The 24,158-nt window shown below is 44.4% G+C and overlaps 1 protein-coding gene across 2 annotated transcripts in view; it reads left to right on the top strand.

Moving 5' to 3' along the window:
• LOC115468330 (short transient receptor potential channel 2-like) overlaps positions 1–22,562 on the top strand; it is a 53,238-nt gene extending 30,676 nt beyond the window's left edge. For both annotated transcript variants that reach the window (XM_030199971.1, XM_030199970.1), the window contains 9 exons: positions 2,090–2,264; positions 4,436–4,636; positions 6,490–6,652; positions 8,006–8,098; positions 14,810–15,002; positions 17,075–17,202; positions 19,229–19,298; positions 19,982–20,105; positions 21,857–22,562. In XM_030199971.1, the coding sequence (XP_030055831.1) occupies positions 2,090–2,264; positions 4,436–4,636; positions 6,490–6,652; positions 8,006–8,098; positions 14,810–15,002; positions 17,075–17,202; positions 19,229–19,298; positions 19,982–20,105; positions 21,857–22,188 (1,479 nt within the window). In that variant the 3' untranslated portion in view covers positions 22,189–22,562. The remainder of the gene's footprint in view (positions 1–2,089; positions 2,265–4,435; positions 4,637–6,489; positions 6,653–8,005; positions 8,099–14,809; positions 15,003–17,074; positions 17,203–19,228; positions 19,299–19,981; positions 20,106–21,856) is intronic.
• Positions 22,563–24,158: the final 1,596 nt, after the last annotated feature.

The following is a 24,158-nucleotide window of genomic DNA, read 5'->3' as shown; positions in this document are numbered from 1 at the left end:
CCCTAGTAGCGCTCTAGAAATGTTAAGTAGTAGTAGTAGTAGTAGTAGTATGTAATCCATCAAATCTTAGCAAACAAAAGGAAAGAGAATGTAATAAAGAAGACAAAAGATAATTCTGATAATTGATTAGGGTTTTGGTTGTGGAGGGACAGAACAAGGGGTACAGCTAGAGAAGGGGTACAGCTAGGCATTTCACTTGGACATGTTATGACTGGCTTAGATTCCTGAAGTTTAGTGTATATTCAGCTTGATATATCGCCAAATTCTGATAAACAGGTCAAAAATAAAAGATTGAAAGGGAAGCCATAAAAATCAGGTTAGAAAACACTCACTCAAAGGTTAAAAATATAAAATGAACAAAGTACACTAAACAGAATAAACAACTCCAGTCTGCCAGGTAAATGGGACACCCCCCCCAATAGTCTTTACTGATGAATAATATTAAAAGCCAGATCAAAGTAATGTCTCGTTAATAAAGTTTTATACCAAGGAAAAGAAGTTTTAAGAAGGGCATTCCATAATTTGGGTGCTAAAAAGAAGAAAGCGGTGTTACGAGTGGATTCATAGTGGGCCATCTTTAGAGATGGAAGAACAAGACAATGAACGGAGAAGTCGATGGGGAGTGTAAGAAATAATAGATACAAAGATAAAGATGGAGTCCCTCAGTGATAAGCTTCAAATGCCAGGCAAAGAGGCTTAAAGTTGGACCAATAGGATACTGGCAACCAATGTAAAGAAGGAAGAAGAGGGTTTAGATGGTTTTTCCTAAGATCCCAACTAAGAAAGCAAGCAGCTGTGTTTTGGAGAGTTTGCAACCTACGAAGTTGATGCTTTGTAATACCTGCATAGACCATGTTACAATAGTCCAGTTGTGAAATAATGAAAGCCTGAACAAGTGTATGTAAAACAATGGGAGAGAGAAGATTATGAAGTGTACGGAGACAACGAAGAGAGGGAAAAAAAACAGTCTTCAGTAGTTGCAAAACCTGTTTATCAAATGATAAGACTGAATCAAAAATAATACCCAAGTAGCAAAAAGAATCTGTTGGATGAATGAGAATGCCAACAAATAATGAAGGAATGAGAGATGATGGAAGAAGAAGAGAACCAGTAAACCAACAAGTAATGGTTTTTTTCCGGGCTAAGCAGAAGCGTATGAGAACTAAGCCACGAGGCCAATTTGGATAAACATGGCTGTAGGGTTAGGAGGGTTGGAGATAGTGGTGAAGTAGGAAAAATCAGAAGGACATCATGAGCATACAGGGGAGACTTCCTTCTGTGGTACAGATCCTTGGAGGGACATCTTTTCTGTGGCACACCCTCAGCACTGTTAATGAACCACCAGGGTTGGAACTCTAGTATATTGGGCTTCCTTTCATCCCTCTCTGGACCTGTGTGTGCCATCTCTGCAGCCTCACTCCATCAGATGGGATCAGCCCTATGCACTCATTCTTACTGGCCACGAGTGAGATGTAGTATTTGTGAGATAATTGGTCGTAATGTTCTTCTCCTTTTGACCTACAAGTGCACCTCAGTACCTTTCCGCTCTCATCTCTCCCCGTGAACTCCGTTCGCTGGGTAAATGTCTCCTGTCGTCCCCCTTCTCCCCCACTGCTAACTCCCGGCTCTGTTCCTTCTATCTCGCTGCTCCCTATGCCTGGAATAGACTCCCTGAGCCGGTACGTCAGGCTCAGTCTCTGGCTGTCTTCAAGTCTAGGCTTAAAGCCCACCTCTTTGCTACTGCTTTCGACTCCTAACCATGACTCTCTTACTCAACACCCTCACTTATCACCCCTACCACTGCAATTTCCCCACCTCTAGCTGTCTGTTCGTCTGTCCAATTTAGATTGTAAGCTCTGTTGAGCAGGGACTGTCTTTTCATGTTAATTTGTACAGCGCTGCGTAAGTCTAGTAGCGCTATAGAAATGTTTAATAGTAGTAGTAGTAGTAATGTTCTGAGAATGGCTTCTTCCAGTTTTTATAGGCAATACTTAAATCATTTCCAAAAATAATAACTGAAAACTGACATTGTGAATGGCCTGCGAGATGTGACGTGTTTTCTTTTCCTTTTGTTTTTTGTTCCCTCCAGCTTGGGAAGGTCTTGAAAATCCCTGTAATTAAATTCCTATTGCACTCTGCCTCTTACCTCTGGTTCCTCATCTTCCTCTTGGTAGAGTCTTTGATCATGGAACAGAAGCACAATTTGAATGCTGACAGAGACCAGAACCTCTTGCAGAACTCCTTTCACATGATCTGGGTAGCAGGTGGGTCTTTCCCCCCATTTACTTCAGTGTGTAAACCATTATTTCATTAGCATGCCCAGAGCAAGATGTACATCATTAAACATCAAGTTACCAATCAGCAAGAACACAACTGTAAGGCCCATTAGGCCTTCGCCATAGAGTCGAATGTGGGAAATGCCAGTGGGATAGAGTTAGGTCTAGGTAATTTGCATAGCTTATCCCCATGAGGAGGTCCCTTTTCTTCTAATCTGTTTACCTAGCCCAACAAGTGGGAGGAGTCAGGTAGAGAGTTAACAATATCGTACACTTCTGGGCCCTGCAGAGGAAAAGGGCAGATTGCCTTTTCTTTTTTTGGGGAGTATTTGCAGTATCTTCTGTTGGTGGATTTACATGGTAAGATACAGCAGATAAGGACCTGAATGGTCCATCCAGTCTGCCCAACAGTCACATTCATTATCAATTCAAGATTTAAATCAAGAATGAACATGATATTATTTACTTGATCGTGGTCTTTCTTTGATGTTTTTGGGACATAGACCATAGAATTCCGCCCGGCTCTGTCCTTATATTCCAGCTACTGGAGTTGCTGTTGAAGCTTGGCCTATCCACACCACCCACACTTAGGGAGGATGGTTGTTTTATTTTTGTGAAAAACGAACATGGTTTCCTCTCCATTTATCTTTCAAGTTGAGAAGACTGTAGGTCCTCACGATTACAAAACCTTTTCAGACCATGGTATCACATAATTCCAAAACTCCCTCTACTCAGTAAAATAACCTATTTATCCTGGTGACCATAGGACTGGAGGAGAATGGCAAAATACCAGCTATTGCCCACCCTTGACCCAGGCCAGCTAGAGCAGAAATCTTTACTTTTGTATCTATAATTTGTCTTATTTCTTCTGTCTCTGCTTCCTCTTTGCCTTCATGGTCATTGTCTTTTATTAATTATTTTCCAGTCTTCTCATTTCTTTCATTTCTCTTTACTCCATGTGGTTGATTCTCCATAGCCTTCTTTCATCTCACTTCCTTCTATTGTCACCCCCTAACATCCCTCCTCACCCTTGTCATCTTCGTATCTCTTCCCTCCATCTTGACCTCCCTTTCCTCTCACCTTTCTCTCAACCCCTGTTTTCTCAGTCCCACATATATACATTCCATCTCTTTCAGCTCCTCTTTCATTTGCGTCTTGCATCCCCCTCTGCCAGTCCTTCTTCCTCTTAGAGGACGACCAGAAACTGCTTTTTTTCAGTTCAGCTGAAAGTGCCACCAAACTAGGGTTACCATATGTCCAGATTTACCCGGACATGTCCTCTTTTTGAGGGCATGTTGGGGCAACCGGGCAGGTTTTGCCAATCTGCCCGTTTGTCCGGATTGGCAGTGCATGACCCTAATTATCGAGCCTTTAGGCTGATATGTACCTATGATTTGGGAGAAGAACGACTCTTGAATCTGAACACCCCACCCCTCCCATTCCTCTATACATAAAGCCCCTAATTCATAGTGCCCAAATTAAGCCCGCAATTTAATTGTCTAATGAGCCAATTAATACTGATAATTAGGTGCTAATTGGCAATGTTTGCATCCCCATCTTTACAGTTGCTATCCTATAAAGATGTGCATGTCATTTTTTTCTGTGCGGATCCAAAAAGGGGGTGTGGCCATAGGAGGGCCATAGGTGGGGTCAAGGGCATTTCTAGGGTTTACACGTAATATTAGAGAATACGGGAGATCTAGGCCTAATTAAGGCACAGAGATTTACACCAGGGTTCAGTTGGTATAAGTCCTTGCTCCCAAAATCAGGCGTGGATCCCAGCGCTAAGTGCTATTCTATAAACCCTGCCCGACTTTGAGTGCCGTTTATAGAATAGCTCAGTGCGCTAAATTTGGGCACCACTTCCAGAATTGAGTCCTAAAGCGAAAGATTTATTCTTGGGCAACTTCTGCAGTTAAATTTCATGTTTATTCCCAAAGATTATATCACAGCTTAAGCAAAATATGGTGTTGGGAATGGTAGAGTGTTAGGTTTGCTGTACATGAAGATTTTTTTTGTGTGTGGGGGAGGGGGGAGGGGGGTTGTGAGAGATCCTTGGAATACGTTAAGATTTCTTTTCTTGTGAATTTCATGGTCTTATTGTTCAATTCTAGATGCTTTGCATGACAAAACTCTCATCTTTTTCTCTCCTATTGAAGGCTTCCTCTGGTTTGAATGCAAAGAGGTCTGGATTGAAGGCTTACGCAGTTACTTCCTGGACTGGTGGAATTTCCTGGACATTGTGATCATTAGCATGTACCTGGCCTCCTTTGCCCTCAGAGTCCTGGTCACCCTGAAGGGGCATTTCATCTGCCTGGACATGCCCTCATCTAAAGAATGCTACTACTTCACTAAAAGCAGTGAGACGCCGTTTCTGAAGCCTGCGCCATCTGTTTCTTTCTCTTCCCTCCTCTTTTACATTCCGATCGCAGAATTTTCCTTTGTCCTGTTAGAACCACTGCTTTATTGCTGAAGGTCTTCTCCATGGGGCTTCTCTATGCTCTTGTGAATTTTCAAAAATCACGCTAAACAAAAGCTAACTTAAAATGAGAAGCACGAGATCCCCTCTACCATAAGCACACCCCAGTAGCGGAGCCACCCCCAGAGACTTCGTTAAAATAGATTTCTACTTTTATCCGCCCTATCCATGTCAGTGGCGTAGCCACAGGTGGGCCTGGGTGGGCCCAACAGTAGCACACGTTTAGTGGTAGTTGGTGGGATCCCAAGCTCTACCAGCTGAAGACTTCCTCCTAATGGTAACGAAAACGCTACTCTCCAAGATACCGGCACCTGCGTATGTTCAGTTTTCAGCGCATGCCTGCTGCAGACTGCCAAGGTGGAAAGAAGCGTTTTCCCACCAGCTGAGATATTTTTTGGGTGGTGGTTAGGGGGTGGGAGAACAATTGGTGCCCACCCAGTTCTTCCTTAGGCCCACCCAAAATCTGTTGTCTGGCTACGCCCCTGATCCATGTACAAAGTCCTGTACCAGATGAATTGCACGGTTACAGTGTGCCTTCCCAAAATAGTTTCCATCTGACTTTTCTATCAGGCACTTCACTGATTTGTTCAGCATCACTCCCTGTGGGGAGATGCTGGTAGCAGAGATGCTGGATCTCCAACTCCAAGTTGCAGGGCAGCACTGATGCTATTAGTTTTGAAATCTGTTGAGGCTGGGGACATAAGGTATCATCTGTGGTATCGTGTGATTATGCACATATTCAGTATTAGCCTTTCTTCGTACTTTCCTACCCCCGTTCCTTTCCTATCTCCTTCTTCCCCATCTTCTGGGGTCCCCGAATGACTCACGTGTGTGTGTTTGTGTGTGTATTTTTTACTTTTTACTTTTCTATTCCCAAAATTTTGGAGTTCCGTTCACTTGTTAATTTTATTGTTACTTTTGTAAACAGCTTTGTTTTATGTTCAATAATGTTTAATAAACGATAAACGATTCAGAGTCTTTCAGCAATGGTTTGAGGAGTGCTCTTCAAAGGAGAAGTGGCAGACTCTTTGTGATGGGGGAGGGAATGTCCAAGTGGAGTCACCATAGCCTATGTCTTTCTTTTGTTGAATTAAGCCCCACCCTTCTCTCTCTGCAGAGACATTCCTTGGTAGGGGACCCCATGATGCTGCTCCCTTTAAATCCAGTATACATACACCCTGAATCTTACTCATAGGTGTCGCTGCTTCTTTGTCCCTAGAGGTTATGAAGGGGAGGTCTTTTATATAAACCACCTGATAAAGTGAGAGACAGAGCATGATGGGAAGCAGTATGAAGAGAAGCTTACATTCCTACCCGTAACCTCCGCTCTCGAGACAAATCCCTCCTTTCAGTACCCTTCTCCACCACCGCCAACTCCAGGCTCCGCCCTTTCTGCCTCGCCTCACCCCATGCGTGGAACAAACTCCCTCAGCCCATACGCCAGGCCCCCTCCCTGCCCATCTTCAAATCATTGCTCAAAGCCCACCTCTTCAATGTCGCCTTCGGCACCTAACCACCACACCTCTACTCAAGAAATCTAGACTGCACCAACTTGACATTTCGTCCTTTAGATTGTAAACTCCTTTGAGCAGGGACCATCCTTCTTTGTTAATTTGTACAGCGCTGTGTAACCCTAGTAGCGCTCTAGAAATGTTAAATAGTAGTAGTAGTACTTTGTGGGTTGGGATAACTGCCTCTGTCTCATTCATTGACATCTGCTCTTTGGTTCTCCAGATAGGTATGAATGGTATACTGAGGATCCCCAGTTCATTGCTGAAGTGCTATTTGCAGTGACCAGCATGCTGAGCTTCACCCGACTGGCATATATCCTCCCAGCCCATGAGAACCTGGGTACCCTGCAGATCTCCATTGGCAAGATGATCGATGACATGATCAGGTTGGATAGCTCTCCCATTCAAATAACTGATGTGCTTACTTCTCAAGCCTTCTCAGTTTCCAGCAGGGCAGGGATAAAGTGTAGGCAAACTAGGCATGTGCCTAGGGCCCTCTCAGATGTGCTAATGCGATACTCCCACAGGCAGCATTTAACCCCTGGTAAGTCAGCTGTTGCCAGGACTGAGTATATAGAGGGGCCAGAGCCATGACTGCCCACTACCCACCGCACCCCACACCCTCTGCATTGTCTTCCTGTCAGCTGGAGGAGTTGGAGAGCAGAACTTCTGACCTGCTGCTTTCTCTACTGCTTTTCCTCTATAGTCAGAACCATTTATGGTAATTTTAAAGCGTATTTATATTATGGTAAGGGGTTCAGCACATTTGTTGCCTAGGGCACACCAAAGGGTAAATCATGTCCTGATTTCCCAGTTGAGGTGTGTCCTTTTTAGGACAACATATGATAGGGTTGCTACCATGATCTGAGCCAGATAGTATAACTCACCTTCCATGGGACATCCTCAAAAGAAAGACGGGAGAGGGGAGAAATGATAGGGATGTTTAAATACCTATGAGGCATAAATGCACAGGAGATGAGTCTCTTTCAACTGAAATGAAGCTCTAGAATGAGGGGGCCTAGGATGAAGGTGAACGGGGATAGACTCAGAAGTAACCTGAGGAAATAGTTCTTCATGGAAAGGGTGGTGAATTTGTAGAATGGCCTCCTGGTGCTGAGATAAAATCTGTAACTGAATTCAGGAAAGCTTGGGACAGGTACAGTACATAGGATCTCTAGGGGAGAGGAAGGGATGGACTGGATAGGCCATATGGTCTTTATCTCCCTTCATTTTTCTGTGTTTCTATATATTCCCAAACTAGTTATCTGCAGCTGGACCATCATCAGGGCTCTCTTTAGGGGGGACTGGTGCAGGGGTCTCTCTCTCTCCTGCTCCTGATGGGACCCGGGTGATCACGTCCCAACAGGAGCAGGAGAGAGAAAACTCAGTCACTGCCCTCCCCCTGCATTGCCTGCCCTCAGATTGTGCATGCTCAGTTTTGAGACCTGAGAAAAGAAGCCACAGGGGCAGGCAATGCTGGGCAGAGGAAGGAGCCGCGCTGCCTGAAGCTGGTGGGACCAGCCAAGGTACTTTAAGAGGGTGGGCGGTGGCGGCAGTGGCGATGACAACTTGGGTGGGGGGCAGCGGCGGCGATGATGATTCTGCCACGGGACTTGGCTGGTGACTCTCAGCCTGCAATCCACCATGTGGGATCCAAGGGTGGCTTAGGATTGAATTGTCTTGCCTGGTAGAATTTTCCTTCCGGTTCTGATTCTGCTTCTTTTGATGTGTCCTTTTAGGTTCATGTTCATCCTCATGATCATTCTCACAGCTTTCCTGTGTGGCCTGAACAACATCTATGTCCACTACAGTGCGTCAGAAAAACTTGGGAAGTATGTGCTTCTAATGCTTTCTCTGGTTTATCCTGCTTATCCGACATTGCTGCCTGGATGTCCAACCGCCACCTAAAACTGAATATGTCTAAGACTGAACTTATTGTTTTCCCACCCAAACCCACTTCCCCTCTCCCTTCACTCCCTATCTCAGTTGATAACACCCTCATCGTCCCCATCTCATCTGCCCGCAACCTCGGTGTCATCTTCGACTCCTCCCTCTCCTTTTCTGCGCACATCCAGCAGATAGCCAAGACCTGTCGCTTCTTCCTCTATAACATTAGCAAAATTCGCCCCTTCCTCTCCGAGCACACCACCCGAACTCTCATCCACTCTCATCGCCTTGACTACTGCAACCTACTCCTGACCAGCCTCCCACGTAGCCATCTTTCCCCCCTTCAGTCCATCCAGAACTCTGCCGCACGTCTTATCTTCCGCCTTAACCGATATACTCATATCACCCCTCTCCTCAAGTCACTTCACTGGCTCCCAATCAGATACCGCATACAGTTCAAGCTTCTCTTACTCACCTACAAATGCACTCGATCTGCGGCCCCTCCGTACCTCTCTACCCTCATCTCCCCTTACGTCCCTACCCGTAACCTCCGCTCTCAAGACAAATCCCTCCTTTCAGTACCCTTCTCCACCACCTCCAACTCCAGGCTCCGCCCCTTCTGTCTCGCCTCACCCCATGCCTGGAACAAACTCCCTGAGCCCATACGCCAAGCCCCCTCCCTGCCCATCTTCAAATCCTTGCTCAAAGCCCACCTCTTCAATGTCGCCTTCGGCACCTAATCACTACACCTCTTCTCAGGAAAACTTATCTACCCCAACTTGACATTTCGTCCTTTAGATTGTAAGCTCTTCCGAGCAGGGACCGTCCTTAATTGTTAATTTGTACAGCGCTGTGTAACCCTAGTAGCGCTCTAGAAATGTTAAGTAGTAGTTAAGTAGTAGGAGTTTATGCTGAGCTGTCTGGGAGAATTCTTTCCATCAGGGCCACGGGCAGAGGAACACCTTTTTGACTGGAGGGGGCCAAACAAAGTAATCACTAGTCCCGCCCCCAAACTCTCTAGTGTCTAGTGATGTGTTTTGCAAAATATTGAGGGAGGGGTGGGCATGGCCTCAGTGGCCCCACAGAAGTGGCCCAGTGGTTAGAACACCCATCTTACAATCCAGAGGTGGCCGCTTCAAATCCCGCTGCTGCTCCTTGTGATCTTGGGCAAGTCACTTAAGCCTCCATTGCCTCAGGTCCAAACTTAGATTGTGAGGCCTCCTGGGACAGAGAAATATCCAGAGTACCTGAATGTAACTCACCTTGAGCTACTACTGAAAAAGGTATGAGCAAAATTTAAATACATAAATAAAGATTCTAGAATTCTAAAGAATAACAAGATTCCATGCAGAATCTCAAAGAGTAGCGACATTCCACGTAGAACCTCAAAGAACAGCAAGATTCTGGAGTGGCCTAGTGGTTAGAGCACCAGTCTTGCAATCCAGAGTGGCCAGTTCAAATCCCACCACTGCTCCTTGTGATCTTGGGCAAGTCACTTAACCCTCCATTGCCTCAGGTACAAACTTAGATTGTGAGCCCTCCTGGAACAGTGAAATATCCAGAGTACCTGAATGTAACTCACCTTGAGCTACTACTGAAAAAGGTGTGAGCAAAATCTAAATAAATAATATGATCTGGGCAGGTGGGGCTGGTGGGTGGAGGTAGGCACAGGATGGGATTGGAGTTAAATGTGTCTCCCAAGATCCCTTCTTTGGCTGACTTAGGAATTCATAGATAATCTCCTCTCTGGGAGGTTATTTTAGAAACTTTTCCTGTGCATAAAAGGTCTCTTAGAATATTACAGCATGGGTAAAAGCAGGGCTTTTTTTTGAGGGGGTACTTGGGGGTACTGAGTACCGACACCTTTTCCATTGTCTGCTAAAATTGACCCACGGTCCCCAAGTTTTAATGAAAGAGATCGGGCTCTACACACCAATTCTGCCTTGTCATAGATTCTGTGACTGGTTGCAGGGGGCCTGGGCTATTGAGGGGTTGGTTCCTCAGTGATTACCCCACCTCTGATGGGTGGCCAGGCATTTGAGTACCGGCACCTTTTTTGCTAGAAAAAACTCACTGGGCAAAAGTTTACACAGGGTGCAATGGAGGTGCAGAGTTGTAGAGCAGGGCGTGTTCAGAGGAGCAGTGTGGGTGTTCCGTAGCAGTTTCAGGGTTTATTTGTATATTCTAAGCCTGATCCCAAGACGGTATAAAATCTGCACCTTCAATGTATGCACTGTTCTTCAGGATTTGTGCTATTGTTCTATAAAATTGAACCTTTGACGTAGGGAGAAACAGTATCAAACACCCCAGCTACTGATTTTCTTACAACCTCAAAAAGTTTCCAGCTTCCTCATCGGTCCATATTTACAATAAGCGTTAACCATTAATATCTCTTAAACAGCCTCTTCGATTTATGTCAGTTTCTAAAGCAACAAGACTTTATCTGTAATATCTTTCAGGGACCAGCTGCCAAGATGAAGTCATGTTTCAGTGTCTGCATCAGGATAGCTGGTCTCCTGCAAAATAACGCAGAAAAATCTGGACAAAATTTCAGCGAGTCTGAACTATATTGTCAATAATGAGCTGAACTCAATTAAACAATCTATAAGTATTCATAACATATAGGATGTGATATCTATCTTTTATCTCTTTTTATTACAATCTTTTTTACTTTTTTCTTTTTTTCTTCTTTTTTAATCAAAATGGAGAAAAAGACCTCATCAGTCCTAGCATAACGATATTCTTGTTCAATACATATAATCGTCTGCTTTCTTAGGACTCCATTATAATCCTTGGTCTTAAAAAACTCCACTTTTTTTATTATAATAAAAATGTAGTACTCAAGGTGGAGGAGTGGCCTAGCGGTTAGGGTGGTGGACTTTGGTCCTGGGGAACTGAAGAACTGAGTTCGATTCCCACCAGGCACAGGCAGCTCCTTGTGACTCTGGGTAAGTCACTTAACCCTCCATTGCCCCATGTAAGCCGCATTGAGACTGCCATGAGTGGGAAAGCGCAGGGTACAAATGTAACAAAAATAAAATAGATACTATTGGAGATTCTACTTAGAATGTTGCTACTATTGAGATTCTATTGCTACTATTGGAGATTCTACATGGAATGTTGCTATTCCACTAGCAACATTCCATGTAAAAGGCTGCGCAGGCTTCTGTTTCTGTGAGTCTGACGTACGTGCAGGATGTCAGACTCACAGAAGCAGAAGCCTGCACGGCCACATTGGTGATCTGCAAGGGCCGACTTCAAATAGTAGCAACAGTGGAGGAGTGGCCTAGTGGTTAGGGTGGTGGACTTTGGTCCTGAGGAACTGAGTTCCATTCCCACTTCAGGCACAGGCAGCTCCTTGTGACTCTGGGCAAGTCACTTAACCCTCCATTGCCCCATGTAAGCCGCATTGAGCCTGCCATGAGTGGGAAAGCGCAGGGTACAAATGTAACAAAATAAAATATACTATTGGAGATTCTACATGGAATGTTGCTACTATTTGTAGATTCTACATGGAATGTTGCTATTCCACTAGCAACATTCCATGTAGAAGGCTGCGCAAGCTTCTGTTTCTGTGAGTCTGACGGACGTCAAACTCACAGAAGTCTGCGCGGCCACATTGGTGATCTGCAAGGGTCGACTTCTACATGGAATGTTGCTAGTGGAATAGCAGCATGTAGAATCTCAAATAGTAGCAACAGTGGAGGAGTGGCCTAGTGGTTAGGGTGGTGGACTTTGATCCTGAGGAACTGAGTTCAATTCCCACTTCAGGCACAGGCAGCTCCTTGTGACTCTGGGCAAGTCACTTAACCCTCCATTGCCCTATGTAAGCCGCATTGAGCCTGCCATGAGTGGGAAAGCGCAGGGTACGAATGTAACAAAAATAAATAAATCGTGATATTTTCCAAAGAATAATTTTAACTTAATGTTACTTAGCTTTTGCTCTGCCCTACGGGGCTCTCCGTTTCGCTATATGTTATATTATATGCTTCATCAGGGGGCGTTCACTACCGGTGTCATAGGAGCAGGAGACGCCATGTTGTAAGTCACCGTGATTTGCCATTCGTTACTTGGCCCCCTGATAAAGCATATGATATAACATATAGCGAAACGGAGAGCCCCTTAGGGCAGAGCAAAAGCTAAGTAACATTAAGTTAAAATTATTCTTTGGAAAATATCACGATTGAAATATCACGATTGAGTACTACATTTTTATTATAATAAAAAAAGTGGAGTTTTTTAAGACCAAGGATTATAATGGAGTCCTAAGAAAGCAGACGATTATATGTATTGAACAAGAATATCGTTATGCTAGGACTGATGAGGTCTTTTTCTCCTGCAAAATAAAACAGCTCAGACATATCTCACATAACCTCTGAAAGTACCCATATCTGTGGATTAAGAGTCATACCTATATATCATTTTGCAACATCTTCACTCTATATTCAACATTTAAAGATGGTGACAGCATTTTTCCTTGATATAAAGTCAGCTGACTTTCAACAAGCTGTGACACCTACTCTAAAGTTGCATTCAAGTCTTGCACCATAGTAACATAGTAACATAGTAGATGACGGCAGAAAAAGACCTGCACGGTCCATCCAGTCTGCCCAACAAGATAAACTCATATGTGCTACTTTTTGTGTATACCTTGATTTGTATCTGTCATTTTCAGGGCACAGACCGTAGAAGTCTGCCCAGCACTATCCCCGCCTCCCAACCAGCCCCCCCCCCTCCCACCACCTGCTCTGCCACCCAATCTCGGCTAAGCTTCTGAGGATCCATTCCCTCGGAACAGGATTCCTTTATGTTTATCCCACGCATGTTTGAATTCCGTTACCGTTTTCATTTCCACCACCTCCCGCAGGAGGGCATTCCAAGCATCCACCACCCTCTCCGTGAAAAAATACTTCCTGACATTTTTCTTGAGTCTGCCCCCCTTCAATCTGATATCATGCCCTCTAGTTCTACCGCCTTCCCATCTCCGGAAAAGGTTCGTTTGTGGATTCATACCATGTGTAAACTTTTACCCATACTGGACATGTCAAACATTATTGAGCAGGTGATCCTTAATTTTTGTTACTTTATGGGTGGGTTAGAAGAAATCAGTAGCTGGGTGTTTTTTGTAAGTTTTTATTGTTTTTTTAAAGACACATTGGTGCTTTTGTGGCTTTATAAACATGTTCTCCATCTCCAAACCTAGGCGACCTTTTGTAAAATAAACCTCCACATCTGTATCATGTTATGAGTCCAATTGGACACTCAAAAAGTGTTTCACATCTGTTTCTACACTTCTTGTTACTGTACTAATACCCAGAGACATATGAACATTTCATGATACTGACATTATTTATTTATTCAATGATATACCACATGGTGTACAACATTATAATCAAAGTACAATAATACAATAAATAAGTAACATCTGGAAGAACTCAAAGTACTGATTTTTTTTCCCTCTTTATTTTTACTTCAAATGGACTTATCCTCCTGTACTCAGTAAGCTAAATCATTTCTAAGCCTCCCCAGCCCAACTGTGACCTTCTTCCCCTGCTGCCCCCACAAGCGCAGGGCTCCTTCCCTCCCGACTCAGCTTCCCGACCAGCAGCCCGACTCCTCTCCGTTCCTCCCCCCCACGTGTGTTTTACCTTCCGTGACCTTCTTCCCCTGCTGCCCCCACAAACGCAGGGCTCCTTCCCTCCCGACTCAGCTTCCTGACCAGCAGCCCGACTCCTCTCCGTTCCTTCCCCCCCGCGAGTGTTTTACCCTCTGTGGCAGCGATGTCAGTGAGGAAGAAGGCACTGCGGGCTCGTCTCCGGCTCCAGCTTCTCCCTTCCCTCTTCACACAGTGAACCGCCTTCTGCGATGATGCATTTCCTGCTTCCGTGAGGGCGGGGCACTCGTAACTGATAAAAAAAAGGCAGAAGTACAAATTCTGATTAACTTTAGCAAGGTAAAAGCACATGGTATCCCAAATTACCTTCAACACTTTGATTTCATCCTTTAGGTGTAGCTGGTGACCCATAAAACCCCACGTGTAAATAGAAGCTTTCTGAAATTCACATTTACTCTTGTGTGTAATATCTATCTATAGATAAGTACATAAGTAATGCCTCACTGGGAAAAGACCAAGGGTCCATCGAGCCCAGCATCCTGCCAACGACAGTGGCCAATCCAGGCCAAGGGCACCTGGCAAGCTTCCCAAACATACAAACATTCTATACATGTTATTCCTGGAATTGTGGATTTTTCCCAAGTCCATTTAGTAGCGGTTTATGGACTTGTCCTTTAGGAAACCGTCTAACCCCTTTTTAAACTCTGTCAAGCTAATCGCCTTCACCACGTTCTCCGGCAATGAATTCCAGAGTTTAATTACACGTTGGGTGAAGAAACATTTTCTCCAATTTGTTTTAAATTTACTACACTGTAGTTTCATCGCATGCCCCCTAGTCCTAGTATTTTTGGAAAGCGTGAACAGACGCTTCACATCCACCTGTTCCACTCCACTCATTATTTTGTATGCGTGATGCTATTTACATGTGGATATGGCTCTAAAATAAAGGTTTATGCCTTGTGCACGATTGATACCACATATCCTGAGTCTGCTCGCACGTAACCTGCTCACGGTAGCTTCTCTTTTTTGCTCTTTCTGGCAGCTTTAATGAAACCTTCCAGTTCCTGTTCTGGACCATGTTTGCGATGGTGGAACGCACTACCGTAGACATGAATCATTACGTGGTGGCGGAGTTTGTAGGGCGTGCACTCTTCGGACTCTTCACCATCATCATGGTCATCGTGCTCCTCAACATGCTGGTTGCCATGATCACCAACTCCTTCCAGAAAATAATGGTCAGTCACCCGAGAAAATCACTAGTGAAAAGCAGCTACTGTATTTATTTGTTATTGTGCAGAGTATCTAGCCAGCTTATTTTCGAACAAGAAGTCCGGCCATCTTCCGAAACAAATCGGGAGATGGCCGGCCATCTCCTGAAGCCGGCGAAATCGGTATAATCGAAAGCTGATTTTCGCCGACTTCAACTGCTTTCCGTCGCAGGACCGGCCAAAGTTCAAGGGGGCGTTTCGGCAGGGTTACGAGATGGCCGGCTTCGGCCGATAATGGAAAAAAGAAGGCCGGCTCTGAGGAGCATTTCGCCGGCTTCACTTGGTCCATTTATTGTTAGGACCAAATCTCAAAAAAGTGCCCCAACTGAGCAGATTCCCACCAAAGGGAATCGTGGATGACTTCCCCTTACTCCCCCAGTGGTCACCAACCCCCTCCCACCCCCCCAAAAAAATTAAAAATCATTTTTTTGCCAGCCTCTATGCCAGTCTGAAATGTCATACCCAGCTCCATGACAGCAGTATGCAGATCCCTGGAGCAGTTTTTAGTGGGTGCACTGCACTTCAGGCAGGTGGACTCAGGCCCATCCCCCCCCACCTGTTACACTTTTGGTGATAAATGCGAGTCGTTCAAAACCCACCACAAACCCAATGTACCCACATGTAGGTGTCCCCCTTCACCCCTTAGGGTTATGGTAGTGTTGTACAGTTGTGGATAGTGGGTTTTGGGGGGCTCAGCATCCAAGGTAAGGGAGCTATGCATCTGGGAGCAATTTCTGAAGTCCACTGCAGTGCCCCCCTAGGGTGCCCGGTTGGTGTCCTGGCATGTGAGGGGGACCAGTGCACTACGAATGCTGGCTCCTCCCATGACCAATTGGCTTGGATTTGGTCGTTTCTGAGATGGGCGTCCTCGGTTTCTATTATCGCCGAAAACCGGGGATGACCATCTCTAAGGTCGACCTAAATGTTGAGATTTGGGTGTCCCTGACCGTATTATCGAAACAAAAGATGGACGCCCATCTTGTTTCGATAATACAGGTTTCCCCGCCCCTTTGCGGGAACGTCCTGCGAGGACGCCCTCAGGAAAACTTGGGTGCCCCATTCGATTATGCCCCTCTGTGGAATTTTGTACAGTTTGTAATGAGGGAATACAAGAAGCTGACAAACCCAAATAAACGATGTTACAATAGTCCAACCCACTTAGTACTATGGCATGTAAAACTCTCACAAAATCAGGCCTAGGCTAGAAAGGCTGAGTTTTCTTAACTAGCACAGCTTAAAATACGAGTTTTGAATCACCAATTGAACCATTTTACACCAGGCCAATCTCAGAGTCCTGTCCCATGGAGAGGCCATTGACCGGGCTAGGGAAAATTCACGGAAGCCCGGGATGGGGAAAAGGGGTAGGATTTTATAACTGATGACTTATTTGTAACTTACAGTTGGAGACTAAGAGAAATGACACTCTTGGCTGGCTGAGCACAGGAGAACATATCCATTTTTGAGGGTTTTTTTTTTTTTTTAAAAGAAAGAAAATCACCATTCTGAACTCTTCCAGATCACTACATTTATCTTTTGTCATACACCCTTATTCTCACTGCGTGGGAGTTGTTGAAAATTGGGTACTGTAACCAGCTAGGGGGTCTCAGCGTCCCAGCATGCCGCTGGCTTTGCTGCGATCAGGACCGGCTCAAGAGACTGTGGTGCTCTAAGACAACTTTTGCATCGGTGTCCCCTACCCCGCCCACTTTTCGGTATCTCTCCTTCCACTCTCTTCCCCCACTCCCGCTGGTGATCCAGTATCTCCTCCTCTCGTCCCCCTCCCCTCCCCCCCCACTAATGATAAAGGGTATCAAAATCCCAGTTCATCATCTCTCCTTCTCTATTTCCTCCCTCCTATCCTGTGGATACTGAACTTCAGGTGAAGGGACAGAGGGAGGGAGAAATGCTAGACGGGGATTATGGCACCTTTTATCACTGTTGCCCTGGGCCAGCGCCTCATCTGGTCCATAGGTTGAGCCAATCCTGGCTGGAGTTCACTTATCTCACTCCTATTGACTTGGTTATGGTGTTCTTTCCAGAACGATGCCGATGTGGAGTGGAAATTTGCACGATCCAAACTCTACTTGTCTTACTTCAGAGAAGGCTTGACCCTGCCAGTTCCCTTTAACATCATTCCTACACCAAAATCTCTCTTTTATGTGCTCAGGTAAGTCTTTTTTTTTCTTTTTATGTATCTGTTATGATCTTTTTGCAAGGGGATTGAACAAGTTAAGCAGGAACAGCAGGAAAGTAGATATAGTCAGAGCCGTACACATAGAAGGTAAGACCGGTAGTCATGTGTATAGATAATGCCTTATTTATTTCCAAAATTTACAGCTTCCTGTTACCAAATGATCATTGCGAGGTATGACTCAAAATACACATCACAAAAAACATAAAGACGGGCATTTTCATAAGGAGACGGAAAGGCGGTAGAACTAGAGGACATGAATTGAGGTTGAAGGGGGGCAGACTCAGGACTAATGTCAGGAAGTATTTTTTTCACGGAGAGGGTGGTGGATATGTGGAATGATGTCCCGCGGGAGGTGGTGAAGATGAAAACAGTAATGGAATTCAAACATGCGTGGGATAAACACAAAGGAATCCTGTTTAGAAGGAATGGTTCCGTGGAATCTTAGCGGAGATTGGGTGGCGACGCCGGTAATTGGGAAACAAAATGGGAGCTGGGCAGACTTCTACGGTCTATGCCCTGAATGTGACTGAATAGATAGGGATGGGGTGGAGTGTAAATTTTAAGGGGCTTCGATGTTAGCTCCAGAACTTAGTACAAGAAGAATGCTGGGCAGACTTCTATGGTCTGTGCCCTGAGAAAGGCAGGGACAAATCAAACTCGGGTATAAAGTATCACATACCATGTAAAATGAGTTTATCTCGTTGGGCAGACTGGATGGACCATTCAGGTCTTTATCTGCCGTCACTTACTATGTTACCTTCGGATCATCACATACGATCACACCCAAGTCCCCTCCTTTGTCACCAGTCTGAGTTCCCTGCTCCTTGCGCTCCCTAACCAACCAAAGCAAGCAAAATATGCCTATGCTTTCTGTACTAAGGGTCCTTTTACTAAAGTTTACCATGTGCTAACGGATATTAGCATGAGTTGTCAGGAAATTCTTAGGTATATAACAGGATGAGTAGCATTTAGTGCATGCTAAAGTCCGTTACAACACATTAAGCTTTAGCAAAAAAGCCCTTAAAGGTTTTCTCCCATTTTGTGTCTATGGGAAATATTGGAGACACTTCCTTTGTCTTTTCGTGTCATTGTGGAGTGGAGGAGTGGCCAAGTGGTTAGAGCACCAGTCTTGCAATCCAGAGGTGGCAGGTTCAAATCCCACTGCTGCACCTTGTGATCTTGGGCAAGTCACTTAACCCTCCATTGCCTCAGGTACAAACTTAGATTGTGAACCCTCCTGGGACAGAGAAATATCCAGAGTACCTGAATGTGACTCACCTTGAGCTACTACTGAAAAAGGTGTGAGCAAAATCTAAATAAATAAATTGTTCTCCCCAAATGACAGGCAAAACCCTGAAATTTTGTTTTGTTTCCTGTCACTAATCGTGCTCACTCTTCCACACACATTAAAAACAAAAAAGTAAAAGTCCTAAAAACATAAGAACATAAGAATAGCCAAACTGGGTCAGACCAATGGTCCATATAACCCAGTAGGGAGGGTCCAAGAAAGCACAAAGGCAGACGGTCTGCAAACTCCAAGATGGAAAACAAAAAAGAGCAGATCGTGTGAAAATAAGATGTAATTTATTTAAACAGTATAGCAATACTCATGTAAATACAAACATATTTACATGAGTATTGCTATACTGTTTAAATAAATTACATCTTATTTTCACACGATCTGCTCTTTTTTGTTTTCCATATAACCCAGTATCCTGTTTTCCAAACGTTGGCCAAGCCAGGTCACAAGTACCTGGCAGAAACCCATATCGTGGCAATATAGGAAACCAAACAGAATGACATTTGTTGTCTTGCACATCCCGATTAGATTATAAGTGTTCTGGGGATAGGAAAATACCCATTGTGCCTTAATTTAACACATCCTCAGCTACCAATGAAAAGACATGCATTAAATCTATATAATAATAATAATAATAAAGAAAAAACACAGCTTCAGAAAGTGAAAAAATGTTTAACTCCTTTTTTTTTCATTGTTTAGGGGTATTTTTCGATTTATATGCTGTTACAACCCCAAGAAAAAACAGGATTATCCTCCTATTTCAACCATTGTAAGTCTATGGTCTACATTCTGCCTTGTGCCTCTTAGAATACAAATCGAAGTGGACCCTTGTTGTTATAGGCAAAGAGACACCCCCACCCCAACTGCCTGATGACAGAACAGTGTCAGACACCACCACACAAGTGACCTCCACTGCCTGATCACAGAGTGGTGTCACACCATTCTCCTCAGCTCCTTTCCTTTCCTATTATCATATCACTGAGCCTGCAGGGTCTCTGATTTTTCCTGAGATTCCTCTCCAGTAAGGATCCTCCATTCCTACCCCAAACCCCTTTCAGTTCTGATACTGCAGCCATCTTGGCAGTGTAGGAGCTTCCTGCTTGGCTTCAATTTTATCTCATGCTACGTAAAAGGTCATGTGAACGTGACCCTCTTTGGACAGGGCAGTCCCAGAGAAATACAAGTGTCCACTTTTGGAGGCTTCAGAGTGCAAAAGCGGATTCTGGGATGGGGACAGCCGATCACTTTTGAGGGTCCCCTTTTGAGGATTAGCTGCAATCTCCCTCACTGTTATGTCACATTTTCAGAAAACTTTCTTGTCAGAGATTTGGTTGCATAGGTTTGATGCTGCTGCTGTTGCTTTCCGTAGTTTAAGATGACAGTTTTCAGAGGAAGAGGCAATACGTGTATTGGGTCTGCAATTTTTAACACGCTGTTGCTTGTTGCTTTAAGTCTGACAGAGGGGAACTGGACATGACAGAACATCGTTCCTCCTATCGGCTGCAGGTGATTAAAGCTTTGGTACAGCGCTACATAGATACAGCCAGACGGGAGTTTGAGGAGAGCAAGAGGAAAGGTATGGACCCCTCCCATCACACACATGCCTTATGCTTCTTCTTAACTCCTTGCTAGGTCAACCTGCTCTGAAGGAGACTTTCAGGTGTTTGACAGAATTCCCTTGGAAAATGATTCACTGCAGTCTGAGTGAATGGTGAAATGTCATTGCTTGGAAGCACTAAAGAGGATGTGGAGAACTCAATAGATCCCACGAAGCGTCAAATGTAAACAAAAAGGTGGGAATATGAGCCAGGCAATCCAATAACTGGACCCAAAATGTAGTTTAAAATAAACAATATTTATTCATTTTCAAGCAAACGATAATAAAACAATTTCCACATTAAAAGTGACTCGACACAACGTTGTGTTTCGGCCAGATGGCCTACATCAGGAGTCTTGATGCTGATGACAGCAGTAAGAATAAAATTATCAGGTAACGTAATAATGGATTTTCAAATCACAGATAAGAAATGTGCAGATCACGATATTAAAAATAGTTGTGATTACTCTTCCTGGATGAGTTGAACTACTGGTAGACCAAGAGGGGTAGAATGTAACACTTGTCAGTGGTGTTGTACTCAGGAAAGTGCACTGTCACTGGTTCTTTGCTACTGGCAGTGTATGCAAATCAGTCTCATGCATATTCATTACAGATATCTACCAGTAGTTCAACTCATCCAGGAAGAATAATCACAACTATTTTTAACATCGTGATCTGCACATTTCTTATCTGTGATTTGAAAATCCATTATTACGTTACCTGATGATCTTATTTTTACTGCTGTCATCAGCATCAAGACTCCTGATGTAGGCCATCTGGCCAAAACACAATGTTGTGTTGAGTCATTTTAAATGTGGAAATTGTTTTATTATCATTTGCTTGAAAATTAATAAATATTGTTTTATTTTAAACTACATTTTGGGTCCAGTTATTGGATTGCCTGGCTGATATTCCCACCTTTTTGTTTACATTGCTTGGAAGCAAACTTTCTACCCTCTGATTCATCAAAGATGAAATCCCTAGAAACCTAGACCATGATGGCAGTTAAAAGTCCATACGACCTATCTAATTTATCCAAAGGAGAGTGATTTTTCTAGCACATAGGTGTTAGAGGACAGTTCCCTAGTTTTTGATTAAATACTGACTGTATTTCTTCTCTGTCCTGTAAGAAAATTCATTTAGGGGTCCTTTTACTAAGGTGCGCTGGAAAATGGCCTGCGCTGTTGTAGGCGCGTGTATTGGACGCGCGCAGGTCTATTTTTCAGCGCACCTGCAAAAAAAGACCTTTTCTTTTTATTGTCCAAAAATGGACGTGTGGCAAAATAAAAATTGGCATGCGTCTATTTTGGGCCTGAGACCTTACCGCTACCCATTGATTTAGTGGTAAGGTCTCACGCATTAACCGGGTGGCAGTTGTCAGCGCGCGTACACTGCTGATTACTGCCTGGTTAGCGCCATGTGGTAGAAAATAAAATATACTTTCTGACGCGTGTATCGGACACGCGTAAAAAATAGAATTACCGCCAGCGGCACGTGGTAGTTCCAAATTGATGCACTTTGGACGCGTGGAAGCACCCACACACCTTCATAAAAGGGCCTCTTCATCTAATTGTCACGAGAGCTTAGAGACATGCCCTAATTCTCACCACACCTTCCTAGATATCCCTCAAAATAGATTTTTGGAAATGGTCCTAGATAGGAGGGATCCAAGCTTTAACATGAGTCGAGTCTGTATGCAGTCTTCAATTCTTCTTGGTATCTCCTAACAGATCTTGGAAACCGAATCACTGAGCTAAATAAAAACGTGGGCCGGCTGCAGCTGGAAGTGAAGCAGCTACGACGCACAGTAGTGGAAAATGGATTGTCTGTAAACCCCAAGGATGATGCTAGTGTCCTGCGTAGGTACATCATGAAGGTGAGAAACAGCTTCCAGCAGTTTGACCAGGAGTCCATCAGCTCGGGCAAAGGTTCTGCTGAGGTGACAGTGCACCAGGACAACAGCCAGGATGCGGAGATAAATTCTACTGAGGATGAGTGCCCACCATACCAAGAAGAGTTGGCTTTCACTACGGAAGATGAGACGCCACCTCAGGAAACCTAGAACAACTCTCAATGTGGGTCTTGGTGTGAGAAAGTTGGAGCAAGGGATGTGACTGAGCACTGAGGTGAGATAAGGATGTACAACAGGGCTGCTCAACCTATCCTGGAGGCTCCATAGCTAGTCCGGTTTTAGGATATTCACAATTAATATGCATGAAATAAATTTGCATACACTGAGTCTCTCCAGTGTTTGCAGATTTATCTCGTAGATATTTTTTGTGGATATTTTGACTTCCCAACAGCTTGGGTGGGCGTGGATGTGTGAGGGTAGGGGCAAGTCTGATAATTCCTGACCTACAGAACCAACTATATAACACTAGTAAAAAAGGCCCGTTTGTGACACAAATGAAACGGGCGCTAGCAAGGTTTTCCTTGGAGTGTATATGTTTGGGTGAGTATGTGTGAGATTGACTGTGTGTGTGAGAGTGAGAGTGAATGTGTGTGTGTGTGTTTTTCTTTTTTTTTTGTGTTTGTTGCTTGTGTGGAAGGTTGGTTTTTCCTTTTGTGTGTGTGTGTGTGTGTGTGTGTGGGGGGGGGGGGGGGGGGGGGGTGTAGCTCCTGTAAGCACTTGGGAACCTGCCTGCCAAGTCGTTAATATGCCTGTGTTCTGATGAGCTGTGTTTGCAAATTTGAACTGCATGTGTATTTGTCAGCATTCCTTGTTCTGTGGAAGGCTGCGTTTTGATGTGTAAACAAGCGATTCATGTCTACCCATTCCACTCCACTTATTATTTTATAGACCTCTATCATATCTCTCTTCAGCCATCTCTTCTCCAAACTGAAGAGCCCTAGCCACTTTAGCCTTTCCTCATAGGGAAGTCGTCCCATCCCCTTTAACATTTTTGTCGCCCTTCTCTGCACCGTTTCTAATTCCACTATATCTTTTTTGAGATGTGGTGACCAGAATTGAACAAAATATTTGAGGTGCGGTCGCAGCATGGCCAAAGACATTTGACTTCTATGGTGTGCCCAGCGGATGATTTGAACCTCACTTCCCCATACCAGGGCATTGTAGCCTGAGCCATCAAACCAGCAAAATGTTTTTTTTTATTAATGTGTGAATTATCTAACAAAAAACCAGTCTTGCCACTATATGCATAGTGATCTTATGTACATTAATTGTGGGTATTCTAAAGTCTGATTGGCTCTGAGGTCACCAGGACAGATTTGGGAAGCCCCGCTTTAATGTGTGGATTTACAACCACCAGGAGCGAGGAGGGGAGGGGATATACACTCAGAAATATTTATTTATTTATTTGTTACATTTGTATCCCACCTTTTCCCACTTATTAGTAGGCTCAAAGTGGCTTACATAGTTCCGGAGAGGTGGTTACAGACTCCGGTGTGAACAAATACAGTATAGGGGTACTATTACAGTGATAAGTACAGTAAAGAAGTATCGGTAAATAGGTTGGGGTGATTCAGACAAAATGTTAGGGTGTGATCATGCGTCGGCGTCTCATGGTTTCCCACTCTGTGTAGTAACACTGAGACTAGCACTAGACATTTTGTAAAGACCCTGAGTGTTGACATGATGCCAAAAGGCAATGCACAGTACTGGTAGTGAAGTATCAGGATGTGAGTATATAAGTTCAGAGAGCATAGCCAATTGTTTTCCTGATCTCGTGGGAAAGAGTGTGCTAAGTCTTGCACAGAGTCAAACAAACAGACGCTTGTAAACAGCTGCTGCAATTGTATGTGTGACACAAGCATTGATGTCTGGAACATCTTCCTCCCAAGAGAGTCCAAGCCCCTAGCTTCTCTGGCTCTTTGAGAGTGGACTCCACCATCATGGAGTTGTGTGGCAACTGATGCCTATCAAAACCAGGTGTACTGTGGATCTGGCACTAGGTATCAAATCTTCTTGGGCATGACAAGGACCACCCCCAGCCTCCCTGTGATGAGATGTGTATACCTTAATCATGGAGTGGAGGAGTAGCCTAGTGGTTAGTGCAGCGGACTCTGATGCTG

The sequence above is a fragment of the Microcaecilia unicolor genome, chromosome 4 (assembly GCF_901765095.1).
Source record: "Microcaecilia unicolor chromosome 4, aMicUni1.1, whole genome shotgun sequence".
In the NCBI taxonomy this organism is placed as follows: Eukaryota; Metazoa; Chordata; class Amphibia; order Gymnophiona; family Siphonopidae; genus Microcaecilia; species Microcaecilia unicolor.
This window is presented reverse-complemented; position numbering and strand designations above follow the sequence as displayed.